The 18,613-nt window shown below is 42.2% G+C and overlaps 1 protein-coding gene across 1 annotated transcript in view; it reads left to right on the top strand.

The window, feature by feature from the left end:
- The window catches only part of LOC311024199 (eukaryotic translation initiation factor 3 subunit H), a 50,893-nt gene extending 32,539 nt beyond the window's left edge, over positions 1-18,354 (top strand). Inside the window, exons 4-8 of the mRNA XM_084026503.1 lie at positions 1,849-1,948; positions 4,634-4,783; positions 12,261-12,381; positions 17,461-17,593; positions 18,045-18,354. Of these exons, the coding sequence (XP_083882629.1) occupies positions 1,849-1,948; positions 4,634-4,783; positions 12,261-12,381; positions 17,461-17,593; positions 18,045-18,139 (599 nt within the window). The 3' untranslated portion in view covers positions 18,140-18,354. The remainder of the gene's footprint in view (positions 1-1,848; positions 1,949-4,633; positions 4,784-12,260; positions 12,382-17,460; positions 17,594-18,044) is intronic.
- The last annotated feature ends 259 nt before the right edge of the window (positions 18,355-18,613 follow it).

Genomic DNA, 18,613 nt, shown 5'->3' with positions numbered 1-18,613 from the left:
GCCATCCCAGATGGTGTAAGCTTTCTTTCACGTGACAGCAATAGTAAAACTTACATGACAGCAAATTCAAAGCTGTCCCTATAAAGCGGTGTGCATTTAACTCCTCAGTGTCTAAGTAAATTAGACATAACATAATTACTACATAACCACCAAATGCTTGTTTACTTTAGAGGCAGTGTATGAGTACATAACATGGATAGGTGCACATTAAAGTAAATTACAAAAGCATTTAACTTGGCTGGTTTCTATGAGAGTAAATCTTATCTTTATGTACATTCACGACAAAGAAATACGCATCACAGACTGTTACAAGCTGAAGACACTATCAATTAAAGACGTTGTCAAAATGCCAGATCCTATCAAGATCAGATAGTATTTCTTGCTCATATTACACACTTCATAATGTGCTGAGTTGACCTCCTTTTAGGTTTATGAGCTGAAAAATAAATACAGCCAGGGTGACACAAAAAGGCCCACAACGTCTTCGTTGAAACGGCTTAGTGTTTATCCACTCGCTTCAAGTCAAGAGTGAGACAGGAACCGGTATTGTCTTTTTAAAAAATGATGAAAACAGCTGTGAATTTCAAGTTTCAGCGGCGGTGAGTTTAAAGGAACTCCCCCCTGGCCATGTTCTTTCTCTCCAAATCACTTCAGGGTTGTCATGTTCTCGGATTGTACAGATCCATGACAGACAAAGATACATTTTACCAGCTGACATATGAACCCCTCTGATCTGTTCCTGCCAGTCAGGCAGTCGGTCCGTCCTCATTCTAAACGAGAGCTCCTGTTAATGTCAGTCAATAATGCAGCGCTTAATGGATCAAAGCACCTCAAAGGAATGGACATTAATACTCTTTGAAGACAAAGGGAAAACATTGATTTCTCCTTTCTTCACTCCGTCATTAACTCACTGGTCATTTTATGCCGACTGATGAAACAGTCAGGTGGCTAGTTGGCGAGTTAAAAGCTTCCGTCTTGACAGCTCAGAATTACAGTCGGTTGTTAAACCAATTGGTTCAACATGTTCGATATGACAACATTTTCTTTCATGAGGTGAACAGTGGAAGAGGTTAAGATGAGCAGGCAAAGAGGAAACCTACAATATATATAATAATATAATGTGTGTGTGTCCAGATCTCATAAATATATGGAATGCATGTCAGCCGATGACTATGACATTCAGCATGGTACAGATTGCATGGAACAGACTAGACAAAAAGAAGCCACTATTGCATTTCCTATATAAAGCTTACCCGAGCGAGGATCCGATTATATTGTTGTTTGCTGAAGTACGAAAATATGATTTAAAAGAATGCATCACCCGCAAAATGAAGATTTGTATATCAATTATTCACACCGTGTTACCTTGAATTCATGAAGAAACCTTTTTCCTGCATGGCTCCACATTGAACAGAGAATACAAATACTTGTCTATATGAGTCTTGATGAATTAAAGTACATGAGGGGCAGCGTTTAACAGGAGCAACACAATATCAAAACGTCAGTTTACAAACTCTCACACAACTCCGTAAGTCCCATGCATCCAGTTGTATGCTCAATACTTCCCGATGGGGATGTTAATAATTAACTGGCTTGTGTCTTGGGGAGCTGTAGCATTCATTCACTGACTGCACACACAGCGTTGCTACGTCCACAGCTATAACGTTACTGTTTTATACTGGACATCACTCGCACACACACACACACTCTCTTGGCGGGATTCTAGCTAACATGTTTGCAATACAAGGGCGGAAACCCTGAGAGATTATGAAATGGACATTTTCGGGGAGAAGTCTTCCTTTAAAGAGCAGTTTTACATCACTCATCACTAATTTCTTGTCATTCTAGATCCCATAAAGACGGCACAAGGCTCCCTGTCCCTCAAGGCCTACAGGCTCACCCCCAAACTCATGGAGATCTGCAAAGAGAAAGATTTCACACCTGAGGGGTGAGTAGTTCACAGCGCACAAAACGCACAAAATATGAAGACCCTATACGGGTGAACTTCATGACCACATGCACATTTGATCCTGCTCATTAAATTGATGCAAATGTAGGCCTGTGTATCCACAGGGGAGGCATTTAGTAGCAGTTGCAGATTGATGCTGATGATGATGATTTATCAGCTTGCCCTTGCCCGTCAAACAAATGTACCGTGTTTACGCTTTTTTCTGACCGCAAGGCTTATCGTAATTGCTTTTAAATTGCAGCTAAAAGTGAATGTAATGAGGGGACCATTTTCCAGGCAGTTCAGGGTAGTCCAAGTGCACAAACTCACACATGCATAAAACACACGCATCAAGGGACACACACGCACTGACAAATGGAAGTAAACAGCTCCATGAAGAAGTCCCAGTGGGATCAAATTGCTGTCCATTCAGGACCACCCGATATACATTTTTAAATTCACTAAAAGCGAGTAGGGAGAAGAGACAATTTAACTGCATCGTTTCATTTCCTTTCCCATTTCCTCTGTATTTCTGCACCTGTGTGTCTCTATTGCCAGCATCTGTTATTGACCCAGTGTGTTTGGCCCAGAGTCAGGATCCTTCTCATTTCTGCAGCTTTTCATTACTTCCTATGATTTATTATGGCTCCAATCTGTAGCTATCAGTGTTCCCAATAATCCCATGATTAAGAGAGGGCAGCGCAGGACAGCAAAGGACAATATCGCCAAATAACCATCTTGTCGCAATCCTATTATTTTCAGAATTGACTGGAAATCTGAATATCAATTATTCTTATCTCGGAAAAGATGCCAGACTTCAAAAGCGATTAATTTTTTTTTGTCCCACGCGACAATGTGCGCAAAAAAGCAGTCTCTTTCATGTTGCCATATTTGATGTTATATAAGCGTGCATATATTGTGCACCTTTTAGTAATGAAAGGCAGGGATAGCAGAGTGCTGAATAGACCCATCCCTTTGAACTGCCCCCCTAGTCCGCTGGGTTTTAGAGGCAGTGGTCAATAGACTCCACTTTAGCACACAATATGAAGCATCAAATTAGTCAGCCTGTGGAGGCGACCTTTGGCTTCGTCCAGTGGGGACCACTTGGAAAGAGCATGGCATTAAGTGTGCCAAAGTCCAGTAGGGTTGAGCATTTTGTCCTGCCTAGAATGTGCTCTCCTACTATTTCCTCATAGACACTTTTTTACATTGCTCTGCGGTCATTTGGAAAGGTCATACTTTGGAGGATATATTTTTAAAGCACTGCAAATGGATAAGTGTGCCAATACGTCGAACAAACAGTATTTACAGTACATCATTAAAGATCTTCCTTGTAGACTGCTGCAATCCATACTCATTTTTGTTCTCCCCTCTCAGAGCCTGAGGCAGGATTGTCCAGTTCTGCTGCCTCAGAGTCTCCTCTTAAAGATTGCCTGAGGTGATGCTCCACTTGGAATACAAAACTTTATTTTTGTATTTATATTTTTATCTTTTCAAAATAAGTTATCAAAATCAAATGGTACTCCACCTCTATTTTCATCAAAAGGACAATGAAAACACGACTTCTCGGCATCTTATGGTACAGTGCACATGGTGGATTAACGCAGCGAACGTATTGATCCCATAACGAGCGAGACGCCTCTAACAAGCCAACATCAGACATATACAGACATTAGCTTGTAGCTCATGCACTGTGCACAAGTGACAGGCTGAACCAAGGCAGTCAGTCAATGCTATTGGATTTATGTGAGACATTAAGCAAAGTTTGAAGTTCCATTTTGTGTTAACAGGCCCATTGGAGGGAGGGAGGGAGAGAGAGAGAGAGAGGGATAGAAAGAAAGGGAGAGAGAGAGAGAGAGAGCTTTTAGCTCCTGAGGAGATGGTTAAAATCGGTCGGTGCTTTGCACACTTATCAGCGGAGCCCATAAAAAAGTCATTTAGGCTACTGAGTATAATATTGCTCGGGGTGTGCAATATGGACATCTTAACATATCAGACCATTGATATCAAAATGCAACATGTATAACATTACATTTCATTTTGCTTTTCTTTGGCTAAGGTGCAATTCACTGAGAAGTACAAGCCACATGGTCACAGTACAATGCTCCGTTTGCAACCCCTTTGAAGCGTGCTGTATGCCAACAAAATAGATGCTAAATGCATGGAGCTGAATTCAATGCATCAGCAAAGACATCCGTTTTTCTTGGTACAGGTTTTGTTTGTTACAGGCTAATGTGCACCACAGATTCACTCTCACGCTTGTGTGTCCTGCGTGTAGTTTTTGTGCATAAACAAGCAAGTCGTCCTTTTCTTTTTAAAACCCACTTGTTGGTTCAGACAGAAAATGATGTTCCCTCTGCTGTTACTGTAAAGGTACGTGTGCAGTAAAAAGCACAAAGTGATGCCACATATGATTTTCCCAAAATGTATATATAAGAAATAAACAGCAATACTAGTTCATTAATATTAGTTAATTGCACAAACTGCTTATTACAGAAATTCCTGACTTTTCTTTACTGAGTTGGCTCTGTTTTGTGTTGAATGAACGGTAAGTAGTCTGCAAAAGTTGGTAAAGTCATTGAATGTTAACGGTTAATGATAAAAAATCATTTTTGGAATGACAAATTGTAATTCACCCTCTCTTCTCCTGCCTCTTAATCTCCTTTCCTGTCCTTCACTCTCCAGCTTGAAGAAGGCTAACATTGGCTTCGAGCATATGTTCGAGGAGGTGCCTATTCTCATCAAAAACTCCCATCTCATCACCGCCCTGCTGTGGGATCTGGAGGACAAGTCCACGGTCGCCGACAAGCACGAACTGCTCAACCTCTCAAGCAGGTCAGACGTGAGCTCATGCAGCCGTTTACCACAAAGTCCTTAGGGCAGACACCTTGGTTGTTAAAAAACAAAAATGACTGAACGCAGATATTATTTTTTTCTTCTTTCTTTTGCTATCAGGATCAGCTATTTCCACTGTGTTCCTCTCAGGAGACCCAACATTTACAAGATGTTTCTGCATGCTCCTGAGGGGCATTGTGCTTATCAGCATCTGTCCTCTATAAAATAGCACGACCTTCAATCTCGCTGTAAAGTTTCTAATCTAACACCGACATTGTATGGAACATTTAGGCGATCTCACAGATTTAACTGCTGTAGATACTCAGGATTTAGTTTCTCTCTCTATTTACTTCCAAATCCGGGTTTACAGAAAATGCCAATTAATAATCTTGTATTCCACTTGGAGAGAGGTTTGTAAGATCATAATGTTAGGAAGGTTTTCAATCTTTGGTCCTAAGAGTCCAATTACCCTTTCATGTTTCATGCTGTGATTACATTACATCTTCTATTTATATGACACTGTTTGCATCATGGTGTTTTGTATTAACATGAGCAAAATCCAACTTGGAAAAAATACCGTCATAATAAGGTCCATCAACAGATCTCGGTGAGTCTCGTTGGCAAAATCACTCCACGGCAAAATCCAGGGAAAAAAGTTATTGATTGATGGATCACCCCAAACCATCTGAAGCAAAGTATCACCTTAATGTGTTTTGGTTGCACATTGTTACATTAGTTCTGTGCATACATATCTATTCAACAATAATGTCTTCCTGAAAGCATGTTAGAAGCTTTAAAGCCATATCATGGTGTCTCTTTAAACCCACAGGGTGCGTTCACAGACATGAGTTAAAGCTGCTTCTAAATTAAAATTGATTTGACATTAGGGAACTGCTGGGCATTAATCTGTGTCTTCTACACTGTTGTAAAGTGCACCAGCTTGGTGGAAAGAATAGGTTTGTCTTTTTTTTTTCTATTTCTATTTATCCACTAAGGCTTTAGTTTCATTTTCAAACACTTCTTAGGAAGGACAGGATGGTTTTTATATATATTTTTTATATTATCACAAAATGAAAAGATCAAAAAAAGGTCAAATCCCTTGATGAGTTCATTTCACTAAAGATGAGTTGAGTTTGTGTAGCCAAAACCTCACACGTGCCATTGTCTTCGAAAACCTATTAAAAAGGCATAAAAGAGCCACATTATTGAATTGGGTTACATGTTCCTTATTACAATAAACAAGGGCAGTGTATTCTATTCTGAAACAACACCATCATAACACCAGCTGCATTTTTGATCTCTGGAAAGCCAACTACTCACAGACACTGGGTTGTGTTCACCCCGGTTCAAGTTTGTTTTAACCATTTTTCATCGGCTGCATAAACTCTCATTAGTATTATGTGTGGGTCAGATCCAGATCATTCTTCCACCGAGCTGAAAAAACTCAGAAAGGAGCAGATTTGGTGAACCTGCGATGTCATAAACTGGAGTACTCTGGAGAAAGTAAAACAAACGAGTTGAACAGCGTAAACTGCACTGGCTAATGAAGGAATATGTCACCCAGAGCAACGCTATCACACTTTTGTGTGGTTTTAATAGTGTTTGCGCTGTGCCTTCACAGACGGTACATGTGCTAGGATGAAGCCTTTGTGGGTTTTGTTGATGATAATGAGAAATAAACAAAGTAACACTAGTCCATTCATTTAAAACATATCCTGCTTGGATTTCAATACCAGAAGCATACAGCATAAACATATCTCAAAAATATGCTTTACTTTGACAGTCCAAAAATTCAGTTTGCATTGTCCATGTTAGGTGTAACACAAACCCCAACACATATTTATGGTTTGGAATCAGTAACCCGCATCATAATTGCGTTCCACATTCATATTCTTGTTGTTGGACACGCTTGGCCACTTATCTTATTTCGGGAACTTATCGTCGTACCCTTGGGTTAGTATCGGATGTTTGATTGGGATATCCCGTCCAAATCGAGGTACAGTAAATGCCACATCTAAATGTCAAAACGCATTTATTCTCAAATGCCTCCAAAAACACGACCTGCCGCCAAAACTTTCTCTTCCATCACTAATGAGCACAATCCGACCAAATATCACCCCGCCATATCAACTCACAGCCTGGCACTTAAAGTCTCGCATTTACATCTCGGAGGCTCTCAGCATCAGTCCCAGGAGAATTTATCAGCAATCATTTATGGAGATAAACCGCTGCAATCGGAGCAACAGCTGTGAAGCTTCCCAGGGGCAGGTGTGAGAAATTAGCACAATAATGACTCAAAGTGCTGATTTACACACTGTTTGCACGCAAGGCACTCTGCACTTACTTAATACACTGCAGTGCATCAGGAGTTGTTCTCGCCGGTGTCCTGCTCTGCAGAATGCATGTGTCTGGCTAACTGAGTGAGGCACGTGCACAGTCATTTGTTAAAATCGTCAAATAGACTGAAGGGAGAGTACTTCGCTTTTCGTGCATATTGTTTCATTTTCCAAATTACTTCTGTGAAATAGAAACACAGCTTTTGATACGGCCCGAAATGGGTCAGAAGCAGCCCGGCCCTCCCCATGGGTTTCCCCGCATGACTACCAATGGGATGTCTGGCAAGATGAAATTGTTTCCTGAAGTTGTCAGATTGCTACGCAGCCCTGTCCTTGTATTGGATTGTAGCGTCCCCCTCTCCACATCCTCTCACTGACAACCCCGCCCTTTTACTCCTCATTTCCACCCTTTCAAAAAAGACAACGATAATGGGTTTTATTTAATGTTTTTCCCTTTTGTCTCATTTTCCAATCTGCGGACCCATTTGTCTATGTCACCCACGTCTAAGGCTGAGCGAACGCAGTTTCACTCCAGCACACAGGGTTGTTCTTACCACAGATGATGATGTTGATCGTGGTGATGGATTGCATGAATGTAAATTCATTTACGTGACCATTTTTGCCGTCTCAAAATGCCTCAATATTTGCTATGTTACCAAAAAAAAAAAGCCCACATTCCTGTCAGGCATCAAAGTTTCTGCATGTGGGCCATCTGACATGGTCTTCACCCGTCTTAAAATGTGCACACTGTGTAGTGACTGACATTCTTCATTAGAAATCCTCCTTTAAACCTCATTTACTTTTTTTTCTGTGTGAACGAGCAATTCATTAGTCCAGCCCATCCCGTCTGCTTAGTGTAATTGCCCTTCTGCACAGAAATGTTGGGACAGTGGATGTGTAAACATTGCTTCCTATTCTGCAGGACTACCCTGAAGATATGTATTCAGTAAAGGAAGGGGGTTTTGTTGAGCGCAGGGAGAAAAGTCAAGAACTTTAAGGCTTTGTTAAAGCAGCAGCTGTAAGAGGAGCGAGGAAGGTGAAGAGGCATAACAGCAGGTCTGACCACAAAGACAGGAATGTTGCCGTTACGGAAGTACACGGTGGAAAAATGATTGCCGACAGACAAACTTCATCGATTGGGATGGACTTGACGAGATGTTTTTTTTTATTCTGTCTTTTTTACAATGAAATAATAAGGGGCAGGGAGGGTGGAGATCCGGATTTAAACACAAATTGAGCAAGGATTATGAATTTGTTTCAACCCCGCCAGAAATCTGTCTGAAATATTCATTTTATGCATACTTTTCATCCTACATTTTCAGCAATATAATACTTTAAACTTATGTTGGGAAACTGTTGGATCTAAGTTCTTTCATGTCCTCTTTAAAACCTATTATTTTACGACAGAAGCGAGCCAAAGATCCCAATTGTGCCTTAGTCCATCAGTTAAAAGCCTCCATCAGAGTAAGAACACTCATTATAAGAATGGAAGTCCCTTCCTTGGCAGCTTTGTTTGCCCCTCTAAGCTTTCAATTCATTGAATGTCATCCCATTTTTGCTCATACATCAATACCGTTTTAGAATGTGTCCTCTATTGTCCTGTGTGAATATGAGCGTAGGCTTAGCACACGTACAGTACGCCGTATCGGCTGCCATTGAACCTGACCTTAAAACAGAATCAGTGATGATAGGAAGTTCCTCTGTCAACTTTGATTTCTAATTCAGGATTGATCGGAAGCCTCACTGACCTGTCTGAATAATTCAACCCTTTGGGGAGTATGACCAGACACTGTGTAGTGTAGAATGCATTATCTGACTTATCTGCAGTCAACCATGTGTAACTGCGTTTTTGAGTGTGTGCACTAAGGTTTTCCTTGCATATTTAGGCTTTTACAGGCATTCAGTAACGGCTGCTCATAAAACACAAACAAACACGGTAAAGAAACAGAGTAAACGCAGTGATTGAAAGCAGCCACAGCAGTTTGTAGAAGTAGCGGCCCTTCGTAACGATGCAGAAAGACACTCGGAGATTCTGAATACAAACTGATTACAAAGTAAAAACAAAATCCTGTGTACTGATTCCCACACGCACACACACACACACACACACACACACACACATGCACACAATTCAGTCCATCTCAAACACTTCATACGTACATAAACGACAGATGTTTTCGAAGTATCCTGCTCTGACTAAATGTTTTCCTTTGCATATATTATGAATGCACACCACACAAATTAGCTACCATATTGCTCGATGAAATAGTTTTAAATGGGCTTTCGTCAGCGAGAATCAATTTTGACACAGTCGGAGGGACTCGGCAGGGAAGTGCTGTGGCAAGATTTGGTCCTGGGCCATCAGTTTTCATGTTTGCAGCTCCGACTCCACAGTGGAGTGTTGAGTGATCACACGACGGTCCGCACGGACAAATACAACGTAACCGCAAATGGTCCAGCAGTCTAAACTATGGGAAAAACGAACCGAGTGTCTGAAAATCATCCTCTTATTCACACGTTTAATTTAAATTACATTTTAAGTGGAACAAGCAGTGAAATCTGACGTAAAACCACAGTTTGCAGTATTCCTCCAGAGACCTTGTTTGCCCAACATTCTGCCATACAAGGGGAAGGCCTTGAGCCTGAATATATGATCACATGGATTAACACACAGCTCATGCAGGTGTCAGGCCATGATATGGATGGTGTAATTATCAAGCATATGAGAATAACATTATAAATCTGCAGCAGCAGTGTTCATACTATCTGCATGCATGTGGTCACATTAGTTTTATCTCTGTGCAAGCAAGCTTGAGGGACTGTATGTGTGTTTGCATGTAAATGTAATTAAGGTGTTATCAGTTGGAGGTAGGTTGATGGCAGCCGGATGCTCCTGCGTAGCTTCAGGGTGTGCATATGTTTTACATACATTAATTTTATGCACATGAATGTCCATAATGGCCGAAGACTTTATACTTTGTGGCATTTTGGTAATATTTCCTGACATAAATATGAAAAATGCATTGGTTCACTTAAATGCTGGCAATATTTATAGTAACTAACTCTCAAATGTGCTCCACTTCATGCTGGGCACAAAGTAGCATTCCCGCGGCTTCGCCTGGCTTATTAGCTAAGGGGGCGAGCATGGGGAAATATTTGAAGCAGTGCACATCATCAAGTGACGCTACAAAAAAATGGGAAAATAATACATCTTTAAACATTTAATTTAAACTTAAAATAATATAGGAGACCTCCTATCGTTTGAATGCATCTGTCTGCACATACAAGTACATAAATTGTAAAATAAAACAAATTTTTGGGTATGGGTTTTGGGTATTTTTGTATGACTTTTTGGGTAATGATAGGGGAATCACTGAAATGTATAACTGTACAGTAACAGAATTATTTTACTACATAATATGGGACAGGCTTGTGTTTTAAGCAAATGCTTTAATGGTGGTTATGATTCTGAGGGGATCCTTTAAATTCTTGGTCTCCTGAAAGGACTTCCTGGCCCCAAAACGTGTGACAACCCTGTGAAATTGTAGACACATTGTTTGAAGTGACGAGGACATTCAGCTGCGTTCTCCTTGCTGATAAAGCCTGCGACAGCATAGTGACAAAATGAAGAAGCTCTTTAACGTGCTGTCCTTCTTAAGTTGAAACATGTTTCGCTACACCTCAGTCAAGCAGCCGGAGACTCCAGTTTTAGATACAAAAGAAATTGACAAGTGTTTGCTCAGGTCAATTCGGGTTACATTGTCCTCTTTTTAAATTCAAGACTTTTCACAGTCCAAGTAAATTATGCCTTAACAAGATGATTCTTTTTTTTTTAGCTTGTAACAGGCGAGGAGTGCAGGAGAAGGGAGAGGGATATTGATTTACAAAATTGTTAATTGAAAAATCTTGCAGGAGAGAGAAAAGCAACTAATGTCATCCAAAACTCTCTCCACTCTTCCTCTGCATATTCACCAAAACAATGAAACACACAAGGGAACCCGCAGCCAAAAAATACAGTACACAGCGCTAGCCGTCCTTGCGGTTATAATTTTCCATTTAAATAAACTTTCAGAATGTTCATACATAGCACATGCTGCATTATGTAGCTCCACAGCATTGATAAAAGAAACATCATTCCATAGAGGAAAGTGTACATAGAAGGAAGCTGACTTGAAGTAGAGCACTGCGGCCTTGTCAAGGTTGAACTTGAGGCAGTACGTGGTGTTAAAAATGGGGCTCATGGGAGGAGAGAGAAGAGGAATGCTGGTAGAGTTGTGTTGGGAGTTGTCAGCATTGTCAACAAGGCAGTGTTGGGAAAAGATGAGGGATGTGATACCAGAGCAGAGAGAATACGCACAGCAACTAGAGGAAGGGTCCTCAGGTCTGAGTACTCTGAGGCCCCTGGAGAGATTTCATGTCAGACGTCTTCCAGGATACATAAGAGCAACATATCTGGTGGGAGGTGAACTCAAAGATTAGGTCATATTGGATGGCAAGCTGACTCACTGACTGACTTAAAAACTGTGAAGTTAGCAACCACATGTCTCTGAGGGGACATCTTAAAGCTCGGAATAGTGCCTCCCACTCGTCACCCCTTTTCTATTCGTAGTGTATACTACTTGACGGAAAGGAGCATCCTGTGGTTTAGTGTCAAAGGATCTGTGCATGATTTTCCTTCCCCACAGAGGGGTCTGTTTGTAGCTCTTGGTAGCTTGAGATAAAAGAAGTAAGTCAGACCAACTACAGATATGATTTATATAATATAGTTCATTCATAAAGCCCACAACCATGAATAAAGGACATACTGGACATAATACTCTTGATATGTGGCGAGTTACTGGCTGTGGCTCAGGAGGTAGAGCAGGTTTTCTTCTAATCCAAGTGTTGGCATTTCAATACCTGGCTCCTCCTGTCCACCTGTCCTTGGGTAAGACATTTAACGCCACATTGTTCCCCATACTCAGCTCGCTGTCCTGCGTGGTAGTTTGCTGCCTACCATGGTTGGTCGAGTGCAGAGTCCGCAACAGCAATACTAAAAAGTTACGTTAAAATGAAGAAAAAAACCTTTGTCATGTATGAAAGAATGTACTTCACTGCTGCTCACAAGTGCTGAAACCATGTGAATGACATGTTTCTTCCAGCAACCACCTGGAGAAGAGCCTTCAGCTTCTGATGGACAGGGTGGATGACATGAGCCAAGACATTGTCAAGTATAACACCTACAGCCGCAACCTGAGCAAGCAGCAGCAGCAGAAGCACCAGGTAACTCTACCCACATATACACACACACACACAAGCAAACTGAAGCACACACACCACCTACAGACACGATGAGCAAGCAGCAGCAGCAGAAACATCAGCTCACGGCCAATTGTAGCTGTAAACACAGCAGGCAAGCACCCTGTAGCACAAAGGCACACAGATATACACACAGATATATATGGTGCTTCAAAGTCACATAATACATGTAATACATGTAATACATTGTGGGATCCACAGTGGGTGCATGTACATTAAACAGCAAAGGTTAAAAATATAGAAACATTTACTGGCATCTATAACTATGTATTCATACGTATGCAAAGATACAATGTGAATCTGTAGCCCAGTGTGTTTGTTGTATTGATCACATGATTTACATTTGTTTTCTGACGGACCTACCACACGAGGCACAGCATAGTTAATTTCCTGTTCATTTGCCAAATTCTTTTTAAAGCTGCATCATGTGATCAGCGGTGGGCGTGTCCCGGAGTCGGTATCCACCTCTGTGTTTTCCACGGCCAATCTCGCATTCTGCTGCGGCATCATAATTGGATAAGCTGCATATTAATTTTTGGCGACCAGTTATGGCTATATCCTCCAGGTCCTCTGGTGGCGACGGAGGCTCACACCAGACCGGTATTGCCCGTTTTACACTGCCTGTTGACCCCTCCCTCACCGCTCTTAACCGGCTTCCTTCCAGTAGAGGCTGCTAGTGATGACACGGTGGAGTTGCCACACTGTGTGAAACTGTTTTGGATGGGCTGTTTGACTCACAGCGAACGCAGCAACCAGTACACAAACAGCTGTTGCGGGGCTGGCAGACAGCTTGATGAGTTTATGTGACGCGTCTTAGGCGATGCCGATTGCCTGCCTACATCAGCTTGTTTTTGAGTTTGAATGAAGTGTGTTTTAAAACGCTTTACAGCACATTGGTGTCTCGACGGGGTGTTAGCCAAATGTGGGTCGCGTTCATTCTGTCATACAACACAGCAGTGGTCGTTGCAGACACCAGATTCACACTCGTCTGAGTCCTTCTCTTAGTTGAAACGGTTTTAATACAACAACCCGCATAGGCAAGTCTGATTATGTTGCTGTATCTGAGCTGGATCGATCCTCAATCCACTAGTGGAGTGGTGTAAAAAAATACTCTTTACTTCTGTCTCTGCAGGCATTCAAATGAGCATGTGATTGCATATGATTGTTGCTTGGATTGCATAAACTTGAACTTTTCTCAACTTTCCCCCGTGGTGTTGCTGAGCAGCCTTTTAAATCTCTGAAGCTCAGCAGGTGGCGCTAGGCTGCAACACCCGGTCCCATTCATTATGAATGGCCGCCTTTTTAGTCTGTATTTGTGTAAGCGGCTGGCAAGAAGTATCTGAAAAAAAATAAACATTGGCCAAGGACATGGGCTGTATCTTCAAGGGAAAAGTTCAGCAGAGAAAGAAATGCAAAATCTCAGATGACGAAAGGCATATTATGGACTTCACCAGTTTTCTTTGCCGTGTTTGCAAAACTCCCAGATCTGTTGCCCAAACTGGACTTCCTCACCTCATATTTCAGTATCTTCCATCTACCTGAAGCAACACATCCCCATCAGCGCAGCCCTTTTCGCTGTTTTAACACGGGGCTTTTTTCTAGTCTGAACTCTCACTATTATACGAGAGGACCCGAAGGTGTTTTTTGAGGGGAGATCAAGAATGTGAACTGTAAAGTGCAGGATAAAAAGATATATATGATACTCTTGTGCATTCTGGGCTCTGGTAGGTTGGATCTGTTGCAGATCCACAAGACTCGGAGGTTCACATGCTTAATCAAATCGCAATCAAAAGTGACCTCTTTGCCCAAAAATAGAAGCTTTGACATCAAAAAATATAAATTGGCTAAATTGTGCTGCATTATTTTTCCTCTCAAAGAAATGGCCATTTTCATCACTAAAAGGGCTACTTCTGCCATACATTCATTTGTTTAATCCTAATGTAAAGAAGGGTAGGTTGAGCGGTTAAATACCACGAGCCGTATTGAGACAACACACATCTTTAAATACCACCCAGGTAGAGCAGATACATATGGACTCAAAGCTAGTATTAATAAATGGAACCCTTCTGTATTTTAATGAGTCCACTGTTTTTATTCTTTTCCTGCGCCAGTGAGACATATCACAAAATCACACACTTACCCCACCTAAAAGCGCAAACTCAGACAGAAGCACCGAAAAGACCTGCACAAACCGTTCACACACCCAGATGAAGTCAGCCAAGTACCATCTGCAACTACAACCTCGGCCAGATGCATCATAAACATTTGGCAGCACATGCAAACACAAAGGTTCACACACACTCACGCACACGCATGACTCAGGAAAAGAAGCGTGGAGGCACAAGGCTACTCACTGAGGTACTCCCACGCTCAAACCACTCCATTATTCTGTCATCCTATGCAAGTGGAAATGAGAAATGTCTGTGTTAGTGATGATCTGGGCTGACTCACCAGTCGTCTGTGCTGACAGCCACGGAAGAGTTCACAAACGTCAGGCAGACTTACAGCTTTCCTTCGTGACCACACGTAGTCGGCTGGACGCACACGAGGCATTCACCACCTGGGCCACGGGAAAAAAACCTTCACCTACGTAGACGCACATCCCCGGGCCAGTCCCCCACACTCCGGCCATTATGATCCATCATCCTCACCTACCGACCTTCATCATCACAGGCCGCAAGCATTACCCCCTCCCCCTCTCTCTTTCTCACACACACACACACACTTTCATGTCATACACGATATCACACGGACAAGCCCTTTAACGGTGTCTACTTTTCCCATATTTCACGCTGTTCTCTACAATGAACAAACGACGCACACACAGACGAACAAAGTGTGCCTCGATTACACCTCTCAGATATCTACAGTACTTGCTCCATGTAATCTTGTGCTATTGACCCAGCTGCTTCCCGGACAAATGGAACCTTATTAATCATCATAGAAAGTTGCCAAAAGGCGCCCATGCTCAGAGGGCTCCATTTTTCATTTGCAGCTCTCTGAATTTGGTAAATAGCAGGTTCTCAGGCACAATCTGCGGCCAACTTAGTCTTCATACCAGAAAATGTATGTCTCACTCTCCCTGATTTATTAATTTCTCTTTTTTCTTTCCCCATCGATGGAAGCAGGCAACACTTTGCAGAAGATTAGGCACGGAGCTATGTGTTAATCTTGTGGAGTCATGATTCATGGTTAATGATACCATTCAGCTACCATTAGATGATTCAGCCATATTTTCCATGTCGTTATTTCATAGCCATCTACTTATTTTTGATGTATAAAGAGACAATATATGCATGAAAAGCAAACCAAGTCGAGTGCATTTAGTTGTGGTACGTGCTAAATACCAACTCAGAAAAGGGTTTGAGCTTTATTGCTTTTGAAATGTGTGTGAAGTTGTATTGGTCTGATTTAGAGACCAATGGAAAAGCCAACTGAACCAGACATGAATACATTAATTCTAAAAAAAAAAAGAGAGGCCTGGTCCGGAGGGGGCTAGACCAGAACAATCAATTAGCAAGAAGTCGAAAAGAGCAACCGTATCATAATAATACAAATAATAGTTATAGCTGGAGAACGTCATAATAACCACTTCCACAACATTTGGTTTTTAAGCTGATGTCTGCCAGTCTGGCAACCACTGTGTGTTGAGCCCTGTAGACTGACCCTGGTCTCAACTCTGATCCCGGTCTCAACTCTGGTGCTCAGAATTTTAATTTTTAACCTAAAGCCAGAAGCAGCACATTGGCAAAAGCACACCATGAATAAAGGTGTTTCCATCAGCACACTGTGGGGATGCATCTTTGCAGCTGCCCCTGGAAGGCTTGTGAAGGTGGAGGTTAAAATAATACAGAGAAATCCTGCTGCAGTCTGTAAAAGAACTATGACGTGGGACGGGATTATTCTCCACCAAGACTACCACCCCAAACACAAAGCCAAAGCTACACAGGATTCCAGACCTCAATTCAATTCAGACTTTGTAGCACAACTTGAAAACCGCTGCTCCCTCGCCGTCCCCATGCAACTCGACAGCCCGAGCAGTTTGTAACAGAAGAATTGGGAAGAATAGTGCAGCAAAAGTTTCCTCTTAATGCTAATGTGAAGGCTGATTTGTATTTGTGCCTTATTTAGATCAGTTGAATTTCTTTTACTTTGACTTTTACTTCTAATGGGGGGAGGTAAATAATTTTTAGGCATCGTATGTCTATATTTATATGTGGAAGGTGGAAGTGCAAAACCCTTTTTGTTGTTTCGTTTCTAAAATTTGCATATATTAGCATTTTGATTATGCACAGTCATGCTGTGACACATTGGCATGCACAAGAAAAAACACTGGGGGAGTAGCAATTCATTTGAACAAATAGTTGTATCTCTTATTTATTGTTTATCTTTAGCAATTTCTGCCGGCTTCAGTCACCCGTACAGATGCGTTGTGGGATGTGTGGTTGAAAGTACTCGAGTTGCTCCCACATCGTTTTTCCTCCTCATCTGCCGCAACCTCCCCTTCCACTGGTCTGTGTCAGTCTCTCCTCCATCTTGCCAAATTAACAAGGCTTTTAGGATCTCCAGAGACCCGGCACCTCACTGATTTACCGACTGTCAGCCCTCCACAAATCACTCCATCCCTGTCAGCACTTATAACTCTTCTCTCGCTGTCTGTCTCCCCTATCTTTCCTTTCATCACGATGTTTCCTTACAACTCACTTCCTTCCCGTTACTGTTTTCATTGTCTCTTTCTTCCCTTTCTTACTATCCACTGCCACTTTGTGCTCTCTGTGTCTCTCTTACTATAGTTCCTCTCCTCATTTCACTTTCTTACTTCATGCCTTTTTTTTTTCTCTCCTCACTCTCTCAATTTTCTTCTTAATTGTTTCACCCTTTCTCTTCTTATATTCTCATCCTGTGTCACCCTCAAACCCTTTCTGTCCATTTTCTCTTTAATCCGGTTCTTTTTCATATTCCTCTCTCAATGTCTCGATGCCATTTAGCCTCCCCCCCTCCCCCCCTAATAACCCCTCTTTCTCTCTGTGTCCCTCCCTCCAGTACCTCCAGAGGCGGCAGCAGGAGAACGTCCAGCGACAGACCAGAGCGGAGCCCCCGCTGCCTGAGGAGGACATCAGCAAAATGTTCAAGCCCCCTCAGGCTCCACCACGCATGGACACACTGCTTATTGCAGGTACACAAACCCACACACACACACACAAACACACCACCGCCATGCACGTACAGCACTCGTCATCTCGGAGACCCCCCTCTCGCCAAACTCCATCAGACGCCTCTGCTCCCCTCACAGGAGCTCAGGTTCTGTTTTGTAATTATCTCCGCCATTATCTTGAAATTACATTAATTTAAAGTTTATTGACTCAATCTCCAACTCGACCGCCCCTTTCCCTGCTGTTTCACACTGTTCAGCTCTCCCCCGCCGTCTGACAACATTCTGATCCTTCCGTTTATTCTGTTCCCCACTAATTTGATGTTTTGCTGTGCTGCTGTTTTCTCCCCCCCTCTCTCTCTCTCCCGCCCCCGCCTGTTTGTGTGCATGTCCCTGTACGGATGTATGTATGTATTTCTCTGTGGGTGTGTTTTTGTGCGGGGGTGCGTGCGTGCATGTGGCTACTCTCCAACAGGGCAAATTAACAACTACTGCCAGAACGTGAAGGAATTCACTTCACAGAACCTCGGGAAGCTGTTCATGGCGGAGGCTCTCCAAGGCCACAACTAGAGCAGAGGAACGGGGTGGAAGAGGAAAAGAGACGGCGGATGAAGAAAGGTTTCAGAGATGCAAAACCACCTCGAAGACAACTGGAGGAACGCAGCAGCGCCATTATTTGTTTTCTAAGAATTAATTCATTGTTTTTATGCCCAGCTCCATCTTGAAAACAAAATTATCTTTTGAAGATCACTTGATTTTGATTTAAATAAAGTCGTGCATCCCTACATCTTCTGTCTCTGTGTTGAACTGTGCTCCGCTTTTGATGATAATTGCATCGTATTTTATATTAGTTTGTAGACTTTGGCATTGTTTTTTCTGTTTTGCCGTACAGAAATGGTTTGTTTTGTACGCATTATGCCAAAATGGAGCTTGCTCACACACACACACACACACACACACACACACACACACACACACACACACACACACACACACACACACACACACACACACACACACACACACACAATAAAAAATAATTAA

Source organism: Eutrigla gurnardus, assembly GCF_963514095.1.
Source record: "Eutrigla gurnardus genome assembly, chromosome: 14".
In the NCBI taxonomy this organism is placed as follows: Eukaryota; Metazoa; Chordata; class Actinopteri; order Perciformes; family Triglidae; genus Eutrigla; species Eutrigla gurnardus.
This window is presented reverse-complemented; position numbering and strand designations above follow the sequence as displayed.